Genomic DNA, 11776 nt, shown 5'->3' on the forward strand with positions numbered 1-11776 from the left:
TAGAATTTTTATTACCTACAAGAAGGTTAAAAATCACACAAAAATACTTGCAAGAGAACATGGTAGTTGTAGTATAAACAACTAAAGTAAGGTCGTTTTCCACATGGATTGAATTAATAATTTGTATTTAAAACAAACTCTTAATTAATTATATAAAACAAAGTTTGGAAATGTTGATTTTAGAATTTAAAATTATAAAAATGAATTTAATAAAAAAAAACAAATTAAGAAATCAATTTAAATAAAATCAATTCAAAGGGATACTATTTGTAAAAGCACTAGGGTTCCGCTGTCACCTTAACAATTCTACGTAGTTCTTCTAATTACTTATGAACTACCCATGCATATTTTAAAGGTTAGGTTTTCCTAATATATATCCCACTTAGAACCTCCGACATAGAACATATATCTCATGTAACCCGTCCGGACGTTCGGATCAAATATGAACATGAAAGACTCATTAAGTTTTATGAAAACCTTCTGAAAAATCATGCAACCCTTAAGACGTGGTGTTCATCTTAAGTAAAATTACAATTATTAACCACAAGAAACTAGGGTCAATTTCAGGAAACCTTCAGACAAATTGCATCAAATTACTTTTCTAAATATCATAATGGTCGCGAATCACTAAGACACTTTGATAGTTTAATCACGGTGATTAATAATTCAAAACATACATGCATAATATCATAAGTAAATTGAAATGAAACTACATATTCTTGCTAAGGCTTATGACCTTACCCTAGCAAAAGAAACTAGCTATGAACAACCATAAAAAAATTATTATTAAAAATATGGAAAGAAAACACCTTAAAAATAAACTTGAATTGTCAAAGGCTTTCTAAAGTAGTGCGTCTCCTCCCCTCTTTCTAATGGTTAAATATCATTATTTATACTGCTACAAAATAAAGCCTAAAAGGTCTAAGAATAAAACTAGGAAACATAATAAATTAATAAAACAACAAATAAAAGGTTTCCTATTAAAAATGAAATTCGGACTTCTCAGAAAATCAAACTTTTGACCGACCAAATCAACTCCGATTTGGCCTCAATAGGACTCTTTTGAAAGCTAAAGACATCCCCTACAAATCCTCAGAAGGAATGTTCCTCAAAATATGTCATCTTGACCTCTAAAATACCCAAAATATTCAAAAATGTCAATTTGAAAAAGCTGTGTGCTGGGCATTTATTTCATTGCCATGGCCAAATAGCTTGGTAGAAAAATATGAAACTTTGAAAAAATCATCTTGAAAGACTCACGAACCTCTTCCAATTGGAATCACTCCAAAATTCGTCTATTTGATTACTTTATGCTCAAGAGAAAATCGAATATCTTATATTAGAAATATAATTTAAAGTATCAAAACTTACACAAAATAACCAATAAATTACTTTAGGCTAAATAAGGGATTCCAATTGCGTAATTCAAATAAACAATGTTTGGATCCGAATTTCACTCTATTTACAAAATTGCCACCGCTTCTTCAGTTCAGATTGGAATTTAGATTTATTTACGAAATTGCCACCGCTTCCCCCGTGAACGTGTCGACCATCGTAGAGACGGTGTTCCGTCGGTCTCAATCAGAGCGGGTTGAGGGCAGTGAGTGACAGAGGGTGGATGGGCGATTCGAGTGAGGGGCTAGGGGTAGAGGGAAGGGGTTCTGCTGCTGGGTTCACTATCAGTAAAAGGCACGTGAAATATGGTATTGATTTCAGAGCCTTTGATTTCTCAGATTGTCTTCATATATCGAATGTCATCTCAATTCAGTTGTAGTTAATTTGTCAAAGTTTGTTGTTGTATAGCTTTTGCAAATGGCTGCCTTAGTATTTGCCCAGTATTTTTTGTGAATTCCAAACTCTGCTTATAATTGTGGGTACGTAAAAGCTGCCAATTGGATTTGTTCCCCAGATGATAATGGCATACTAATATAATGGTTGTTCTGTTGCCTTGATGTAGAAGTAGGAAGATTGTTTTGCCCCTTATGTATCCTGCTTCTTTCTGTTCCACGAAGTCGTCAAGAAAAAATGTACTTTGCTATCGTTTTCTTTCTTATGGTGAGGTGTAGATAAAATCTGTCTTTTTTTCTTTGTATCAGCAACGTATTACACATTCATAAGCATGTTTAGTTAAGAAACTTTTGATTTTTCTTCAGTTTAATTTCTCATCCGATGGGTTCAATATTAATAGAGTCCAATTAACATCCACATTGGAATGACAATCTAGAAATGCAATGACATACTTCTAATTCCATCCTCATTAATTGTATTAGTAACAATCAAGAATTGAATCACATGTTTCTCATTGTTTGTTTCTGTTACATATCAACAAATGATGATGAAAGCTTTTCGTCACTGGTCTTTGGAGAAACAAGGGCATGCATATAAAAGATGTAATTGCCTAGAACCTTTGTTTCAGTTGAAGCATGTCATCAAAGAGAGAAGGCAATTAACAGTTGCCAATTGATATTGGGTCTTAAATATAATTTTAGCTTTTTATAAATTAAAATTTTTTACAGAGTTTTATTTTTATGTAAGATGGGTGAAATATAATTTTTATTTCTTTTTGTAATATTACTTTGATTTGCAGATATGTCATTGCAGCAATATTAGATATATTTTCAATTTAAACAACATCCTATGTATTTTCATACTGCATGTCGTGTGGGTAACCTCAAACGGATATGTCAAACATTTTTTTTTTCTACTTTGTTGTAGTGTTTCCATTTTTTGGTGCAGAGCTCCACAATTGGCTAGCGTGAATCTTGGTATATTCATATGCATGCAATGTTCAGGGATCCACAGGAGTCTTCGGGTATATATATCAAAGGTGTAATTTTCGGTTATGCAAAAACTTCAAATTCGTTTTATTATTTGTATGGTACTCAATTCCATATTTTATGCGTTATGCTAATGAGTTTCGGTTCTATTTTTTCCTGCATTATTCTGAGGATTTGGATGCTTTTGTAGGTGAGATCTGCCACTTTGGACACATGGCTCCCAGAGCAGGTTGCATATATCCAATGTAAGTGCCCATGCTGTTTTACCGGCTTCTTTCCATTCTGGTAGTAAGGTCATATCCCTAACAAGCAAGGTCGCACTGAGAGTGAGAACACCAAGGGCACTCTCTTACCCTCACTGACCCACATTAAAAAAGAGGCATATTATGTTTGCACCCTATTTTCGCATATCTCTGAAAAGTTAGATATTTTTTACCAAATTTTTTTTTTCGTTAAGCTTTCATCTTGCTGTAAATTTAGGTGTTTTCTCTCTATGTTGGTCTATCTGCATATACTTTTCAAATGTTGGTTCATCTTATGCAAATATTGATATGCTTAACAGCCTGCTGCATATGTGCAATGGAGCACCACAAGTTTCTCTGCATTATGGTTGTTAGGACAACGGATTAGGTTGCAGGATAAATTTGTCTTCGATGAAGGCACTCCACCTTATACGTATTCCTTTGCAAGATGGATGATGATCTCATCTTTCAATCTTTCTGGTTTCTCTATTTATAATTTAATTTCGCTAGATGTGGACGATGTTTATTAATTATTTGTCTTACTTTTCACTTCAGCAGAAACCCCCGATTTATTTTATAGTTCTTTCAATTAATTTGGAAGTTCAAGTTCTCTTTTTTTATTTTTTTTTTTATTTTTTTATTTGTGATAGGTTGAGAATGTGAAAGCTCTGCTGGAGGTGGAGGTGAGAAATTTAATTTAATTCATGATTTATCATTGTTTTTTTTTTAGTTCATTTTTGTGGGATTGTGCTGCTGGATTTACTCCATTTAGCAGTTTACATGTTTTCCTATATTTATTTATTTCCTTTCTTTTGTTGCAGCCATGTCTGTCGAAGAAGATAGACTGTGGAACATTGTGAGGGCCAATTCCTTGGATTTCAATGCCTGGACTACTTTAATTGAAGAGACAGAGAGTGTTGCAGAGGTGCAATAGCTGGATTTTTGAGTCATTAGATGAATCCTTTGGGTGAGTGTGAATCATCTGAGATTGCAAAAGATAAGGTTTTGCAGAGAAATTGTTGTTATTTAAATATGAATCATACGAGGTTGCAAAACTTTGAACTAAACTGTACCTTCTACGTGTTCTTAGATATTTCTGTGATCGTCAGCTGCCTTAGCATACCATGGTCTGCCCATGGTTTCACATTAGTGGGTAATATGAAAATAGATGTGTTTGAAATAGCTGTAGTTTATCTGTATAATCTTAGATCTTACTTTTTGTAATTTTATGCGGCATGACAGATGATATCTAACCCTTAGTCAATAATAGAAGTGAGACAATGAGGAAAGGAGGATTTCCATAGTGGTTACTCAGTCTGCCCCTCTATATTATGGAAATCGTAATATGCGATAAATTTTGTGGTTACTCAATGATATTGTTGTTCTTATAAGTGAAATTTTTACTTGGTGTTTGCAATCAAATTGGTGTTTGCCACAACTCTTGCTGTCAGAATCTACTAACTATTTGAATATGCTTTATACATTTACTTAGCAGTTCTTTTTGAACTAACAAATTGCTCTACGTTTATATGCAGGATAACATATTGAAAATTTGGAAAATTTATGATGCTTTTTTACAATAATCAAGGGCTCAGTTGGGACCCTTTTTGCGTGGGTTAGAATCACTTCCGAGAACAACACCTCCCACTTTTAAGCACAGAATCACCTCCAAAACAGGCCATAAGCAATACAAAATCCAAAAGCTTTAATTAGTCATCCACCTGCTTAGCAATTCATAGGTTTTAAAATTTTTGTCTTTTCATGCATAAGGTCTAAAAGATAATTTGCTGTTTTCCATTATTATGTGTCCCTTATATGATTGAATTATCAATTATCATATATTAAGTTCAGCCTGTATTCTGCAGTGTTTCTCTTAACATTTATATCGTATTCAAGATGCTCTCTGTTTCAATGTATCATGCTAATTAGTCAAATTAATTTTTTCACACAATGGTTATAAACATGAGAGTTACTATAAGGATTTGCCAGGCTTATGGTGACAATGAACCAGTTACCAAGAAACCCTAATTTTAAAAGCTATGATAAGCTTATTCAGGATCATCTTATGCAGATTCACTTCTTTCGTTTGCACTGCATATTGGTTGATGCATTGGTAAGAAAAATATCGTTTTACACTATTCAAATTTAAATATTACTTAACCACATGTGAAACTTTGTTTTTCTTTAAGCATCAACACCTGACTGTTTTTCTTTAAGCTTTGCTTGCAATTCTGTTTTGTTTCTTAATCTTAGGGATTTGCTGACAATCGGGGGAGGGATTCAGAGGGAGGGGGCGATGTGGGGCCCACGTGTGGGGTGCGAGGTTTAGGGGTCTCATGGGGAGGGTTACAGAGGAAGGGGGTATAGAACGTGCGCATAGGGTGTAGGGGTTTCACGCGGCCGGGGGTGTTTTGGGGGGGGGGGGGGGGTCCTGTGAATTGCAGAGATGCTCAGTTCTTCCTATTTAGGATGCGTTCAATCCCTAGCTTAATTCTTTAAAAACATCTAATTTCATGTTTCCTTTCTATTCTGATTCCGACAGCATGTTTGGGATAGATTACAGTTGAAATTTTGCTTTAATCTGCAATTAATTATCCATACAAGCATCAGTTTCGATTACGGTTTCAATTTTTGCTTTAATCTGCAATTGATTCTCCATGCAAACATCAGTTTTCGTATTTGAGACACTGTATTAGCGTCATTCAAAGAAATTTGAAGACAAGGCCTTGCTCGCTCATGAATTGAAGAAATTTTGGGGTTTGTTTCTTCACTACTTTTGTGTAATTTGAGAATTCAAATGCTTAAATTTTGGGTGATTTGAGTTGAACATGTAGTAGAGTGCAAATTTTTTCATACGGATGTATTCCTCATTTTGGTTTAAGGTACTGAATCAGGAGATGTTTTCTGGTGGAGAAAACATCACAGCAGAGAGGAAAATCAGGTTTTCTTTTGCAATTTGCACCACCAAAATATGCATGACTTATTCATCTTTGTACAGTTGTTTGTGTAAAAATATATTGTGACCTCTTTACATTTGTTTCTCTTCCTGCAGTTTTTCACCAAACAAACAGATTATAAGCAACTTTTTTTTTCCAATTTTTTCTTGCTTTTAATGATCATGAGGTTTGTAGATTGAAGGTATAAGAGTATTGCTCTTTTGTAACATATAAAATCACTAAGTCATGTTACATTTTCCCTTCTATTTATTTTCATCAATTTGCTTCTGATTCATGTTTTAACACGTATTGAATAATTTCCAAATTAAGGACTGGTTCTTGCAGCCGCGTGAAGAGACTGACTATTCAAGCTTCGCAAGTTTATTCAAGGACCTTAATCACTATATAAGGTTTCCATTTCTAATGCTTATTACTTGCGCTTCTAGCTTTCCCCTTATTAAGAAAATTTTATTGATTGCAATTGTTAAATGTTATTAGGGTGAGAATGGGATCATCGATCTGAAATTAGCTTTTTATGGAAACAATTTATCCACTCATTCACCTTAAATTCTTTTTCTTCATAGATTGTTCTGGTACCCGCTCTCTCATTTTTTTTATACGCGCAGCTCTTTAATTCTTCTGCTTCTTCATCATACTTTGAACTTCATTCCATTTTCAGCTTTGAATTCTGGATGACAAGCTATACGCAAGAAGGTAAGCTATTTTAGTTTTTTGTCCATATTCGGAATATCCCCACTTTTGAAATTTTAGGGATTTGATTCATTTTTGTGTTGCATGTTTAACGTTGGTCTGGGTGATGATCATTTGAGGATGTACGAACTTGAATGGCTGTGAGTATGCTTGAATGTGGCCAAATTTGGGTAAGAACCGTGAAACTCCAATCCTAATTTTGTCCTCTTTGGAATTTAAAAGTTAAAATTGGTGTATTTATACCCTTTTTGCTGTGAATCATGCAAATTAAGTGTCTTTGGAGGTATTATGGGTATTTTCTCAGAATTAGGGTTTAGGGTCGATGAATTATTTATTATTAAACTTGATTGTGCCTTCTTTTCGGTCCTTGCTGTAATTTTTTCTTTTTCATATATCAAATAAAATTGTATTTGCTTTTTTTTTTTTTTCAAGTTCAAACGAAAACATAAGTTTTGTTGGTGTTAGTCCAACTGGGTCATTAATTGACACAGAAGTATGCCTATTACAGAATGGCCACAAAGGTAATGATGTGACTCAATGACAAGCTATTAGTTGATAGGCCAATCTGGAAGTGTATTTGCTTAAAAGGATATTCATCGTACACAGAAATATAGATTGTATGTTTTATACCATGTCGTATCTACATTACAGTATTATACGCTGCAAGTCTATTTGTATAAAAGTCATTCAACTGGTGATTCAAGTAGTATATTGCCTATTTTATTTTGTTTGTATATATGTTTGAACAGATAAATCTTTAGTTTAGTGTATATGCTTTCTCCAGCAAATTTTTTCATGCTTCTGCATCTGTACAAAAAATAGTTGAGTTTTAGTTTGTCTGCATCATGAGATCTTTCTACATAGTATTCTTTTGTACTCATAATTTTTTTTTTTTTTTTCCGTTTGAGTTCATATGATGTGCTTTTAGGATCCTGAGGTTTTAAATAAAAGAAAATATTTGACTTCAACGTTTCTGTATGGATATGGTTTGATCTTCACACCTGATGTCATGAGCAGGCACACACAAAGTTGGAAGAGGTAGAAAAAAAACGATTCAGATCTTTTCTTTACTGTTGAGTTAGGTTGGAGAACAGGCTTTTGTGGTTTCTAGAGTTGATTTTCTTTCTTTTATGCCAAACCGACTGACTTATTTGCTCTCTCTCTCGCTCAGTTCGAACCAGCTCTCGCCTTTTCACGTTTTTCTCACCGATTGCTCAAGACTTTCAACTCTCAAACATCTCAGATCACACACATGGAATAATGATGGATTTTGTTTCCTCTTTTGAAATTTATCTATGTTAGATTATTGTTTTTCAATTTAAATTTTACTCTTTTCCAACTTAGAGCGCTTCACTGAAGAAATGATAGAGATTTTTCTTGAAGTCATTTCGTTGTTTGTTTTTCTTTGGAGGATTGTTGTGATTCGGTTGGTACCGTTGAGGTCTGCCCATGTGTCAATGGGCACTACTCATTTTTGTGAATGCGAAGCAAGCCATTGGTGATGCAATGTCTAGGCAAGATAGAGATGGTCTTTTAAAGTTAAAGATGGCCCACTTTTTGCAAAATATTTTTTAGCAAAATGGTTAACTGGCTAAATCCCATTAGTGACCTCGTGATCAACTTGCACAGATTGTTATCAAGGCACCGAGCATCAATGGCTAATTCAGGAAATAATATTAAGGGGTCGGTGCAAATTTTTTTTTTACCAGAAATAGCATGCGTATTGCCATTTCATCGAGCCCTGTTAGAGCAGTTTCAGCCTGTGAAACCTCTCCCTAGGCAATACACTATGCTATCCACCCAATGAATATTAACTGCCCTTAATGAATAGTAATTGCCTTTTGCATCTTCACCGTTGCACTTTAATAGTCCTGGCAATAGGCAATAAAATATTAGTATTTTATTTATCTATAAAATAATACAAAATAATTTTAATTGTAATTTTGGACAAGATTTTTAATCGTTCTCGTTACGTCACGAGTCATTATTCGAAAAGTTATTAAATAATACAAAAGAATTTTATTTGTAATTTCGGATAAGATTTTCAATCGTTCTCGTTGTGCCACTTGTCATAAAATCTGAAAAGACAATTATTGGTGATGGATTTCTGATAAGATTTTTAATCGTACTCGTTGCTCTACGTGTCATTATCTAAAAATACAATTATTGATGATGAATTTCTGATAAGATTATTAACCAATCACGTCGCGCCACGTGTCATAATCTGTTTACAATATTTGAGGATAGATTTCCATTAGATTTTTAACGAATAACGGCATGCCACGTGACATTATCTATAACCTAATCCTTTCTGAATCCTCCATATAATCCATCATCCATCTTCACAAATCTCACATCAATTTTCTCAAGAACTTTATCATTATTCATAGTTTCTGCTTCCTTCTTCACCAAAAGATAGGAATGTGATTGAAAGTAGTTGAGAAAATATGAAATTGTGGTGTAAGGTAGATGATAATGAGAAGGTATTTATATAAAAGTAAAAACAATTTTTTTCGGATTTTTTACAATTTTTTTTAAAATTTTTATTCAACTAATTAATCTCTGCTGTTGGATAAAAAAAAAAAAAAAATTGAATTCCAACACTCCAGATTGTGACACGTGTCACAACGGTAACTTTTCTTAATTTTAAAACTATTTTTTCTTTTATTTATTTATTTATAAAGCAGATTAATATCAACCGTCAATCTCAGATCGAACGGTTGATATTAAATTAGGATTTTTTTTATTAACGTTGCAAATCGGACGATCCATTTTAAAGAGCTGTTGAGATCGAACGGACCGTGGGAAGCCACATGGCTTCCCAACAGTAACTGAGGCAGACCCAGGCCCCTGGGGTCTGAAATCTGTCGGCTGACGCGCCCCCAAGAGCGGGGGAGGTGCAAGCGCCTAACAGAAAAAAAATTTAAAAATGTGACTGACGCCAAGCTAACGTCAGCCCTGCGTTAGGTCCACCTCGGGTTCGCGGGCTAGCGATTCCTCACAGGCCTGTTGCTCGGGCCTGCCCAGTCCCTTAGGCTCTCCACGCTGGAGGGTTTCAACAGGGCTCTCAAGCCCTATTTGGTCCACTGTCCCCTGAGCAATCCACAACGGTGGACTTGCTCTTATGTATACCCAAAAGTATGGGAGGTTACAGGGCTGGTCAATGCAAAGAAGGGTTCCTGGTTCGAACTTTGAACTCTCACGTTGTTGAACCACATGTTGGGGGCAGAAAAAAAAAAAAAAGAAGAAAGAATAATTTGTTGGGTTTAAGTAGAGTGTAAGGTGTTATAATGGGTGTGATCAATAACTGGCTATATAATGTTAAACTTATGATACTTCTGGTCATAAGTTTTCTTAAATAATTGGTCCTGACAATTTATTACTTGGAATTGTATCTTAGTCTTTTTTGTGTTACCTTAATTTATGTGCAAAACATACAACTTTTGTGATCTGAAATGTTTAAGTTCGTCTTGTAAATTGTACTGCCTCTTTATGTCAGCTGAATTGAATTTATATGAAAACCAAGTAGCTGTGTCTTATTCATGTAGTTACACCTGATGCATTCAGTTCTCGTCGCAACATTCCAGCGTATTTTCTAGATAATACTAAGATTAGGGTAAAATATAAAGTAACATATTGACTCATCAATACATAAGCCCTAAATTAACAAGTTTACATCTTTAGCCAAGGCAGCTATCCTAGAATGATAAGTCTGCATGATGGTAAAAATACAACCCGGCTCTTCTAAAGCTATATTGCTGTTGGCTAGTTGGGCTTCAGACTCCTCCACTTCGTGGTTTACTTTCTTGACTTCCTCCATCTTCTTGTATAGCTTGCTCGAGAGAGTCATCTGCTCAGCCTTTAGAGCAGAAAGTTGTTCCTCCAGTTCTTGGATCTCAGCAACTACCACTATTATCCGATCCTCCATGGACGAGCCCTCCTCCACCAGTTGTTGCAGAGTAGTGGAGGTCTGAGTGTGCTTCTCCTTGTAGCACCTCACCCTGTTGGCTTGCCTCTCGGCCTTAAGATGTTGATCCCTTAAGGCCCTTAGATTTTCAAAGAAGGAAAGGAAGGACTCATATTGCACCTTAGTCATCTGGTGGGCTTGGTATAATTTAGTGAGAGCTATCTCAGCATCTTGAAGAGCCTTAAGGCTAAAGAAGGCAGAAAAGTCCCTTTGCATCCATTCTCTGAAGATCCTACGCTGATCTTGAAGATGTTGAGGCTCAGAAGGACGCCTTGTGGATCTCAGCTTCGTTACAATTTGCCTGAACTCTCTGACTAGTTCAGACAAAGAGGTCGTGGCTGAAAGAGAAGCCAAAGGAGGACGCATCACGCTAGGACCATCAAAAGCAAGAGCAGCAGGGGCAGCATGGGTAACATCAGCAAGAATAGCAGGAAAGGATTCTGCAGCTACAACCTTTGGAGGCCGAGGGATTGGAATCCCTAAAATTCCAGAAGCTTGAGGAAGTTGAGGAGACCTGCCCAAGCCCTCACTGGTGGCCTATTAAAACGCAGAGAAGACAAATTAATGGAGCAATCTTGACCTGAATTAGGAAAAAGACAAGATTGCGAGTATGTTTGTACCTGAGAAGGGCCTTGTGCTTTGGGAGGAGGATTTGTTGCTTTAGCTGGTCTAGCTTGGGGCCTCCACTCGGGCTCAGAATCAGAAGATTCTACAACAGAAGATCTTGCCCGACGAAGAGAAGATCTTGCCCGACAAAGAGCCATGGTCTCTGCTTCTGTCTCATATTCACCATTAGAATCCATGTGAAAATCAGTCAGCTAGCTGCTTTTCTAGGTTTTTGGATCTGCCATAGGCATATAAAATATATAGCTTGATCATTTACAGGTTTCTTATAGGCTTGGTCGATCTAGAAAAATCGAGAATGTTCTTTACTTTGTCTAACATCCTAACCTTTATATCTTGCTTAATTTCTGTCTTTGCATTTCTTTAAAACAAGGCATGCACAGAATCTTAGCAAGCTGATGCCTTTCTAACTTTTTTGTAGTTCAATAGAAGTGTATTCAGCTTCATGGGAGTTGACAATTGGATCGATCATTATTTCCAATGTGTACGTATTTCCAATCCTAAGAATGTATGCCCGTT

The 11776-nt window shown here is 35.5% G+C and overlaps 1 protein-coding gene and 1 long non-coding RNA gene across 9 annotated transcripts; one reads left to right on the plus strand and one right to left on the minus strand.

The window, feature by feature from the left end:
• The first annotated feature begins 1559 nt into the window (after positions 1-1559).
• LOC137711911 (uncharacterized) lies at positions 1560-8173 on the plus strand. 8 transcript variants are annotated; one of them, XR_015956039.1, is made up of 10 exons: positions 1560-1703; positions 2716-2827; positions 2968-3022; positions 3670-3702; positions 3841-3986; positions 4110-4172; positions 4262-6365; positions 6582-6836; positions 7575-7748; positions 7838-8173. It is a non-coding gene; the product is annotated as an uncharacterized LOC137711911 (long non-coding RNA). The 8 variants fall into 8 exon arrangements; XR_015956036.1 differs by having other exon boundaries at positions 7575-7704; XR_015956038.1 differs by having other exon boundaries at positions 7595-7704.
• Positions 8174-10175: 2002 nt separating this feature from the next.
• Positions 10176-11542, minus strand: LOC137712014 (uncharacterized). The gene is made up of 2 exons (XM_068451166.2): positions 11254-11542; positions 10176-11170 (listed from the first exon to the last, which is right to left on the minus strand). The coding sequence occupies exons 1-2, from the start codon at positions 11434-11436 to the stop codon at positions 10325-10327; spliced, it is 1029 nt and encodes a 342-aa protein (XP_068307267.2). The 5' UTR covers positions 11437-11542; the 3' UTR covers positions 10176-10324.
• Between the last annotated feature and the right edge of the window lie 234 nt (positions 11543-11776).

This window comes from Pyrus communis, chromosome 14 (assembly GCF_041283825.1).
Source record: "Pyrus communis isolate YQ-2024b chromosome 14, ASM4128382v1, whole genome shotgun sequence".
Lineage (NCBI taxonomy): Eukaryota > Viridiplantae > Streptophyta > Magnoliopsida > Rosales > Rosaceae > Pyrus > Pyrus communis.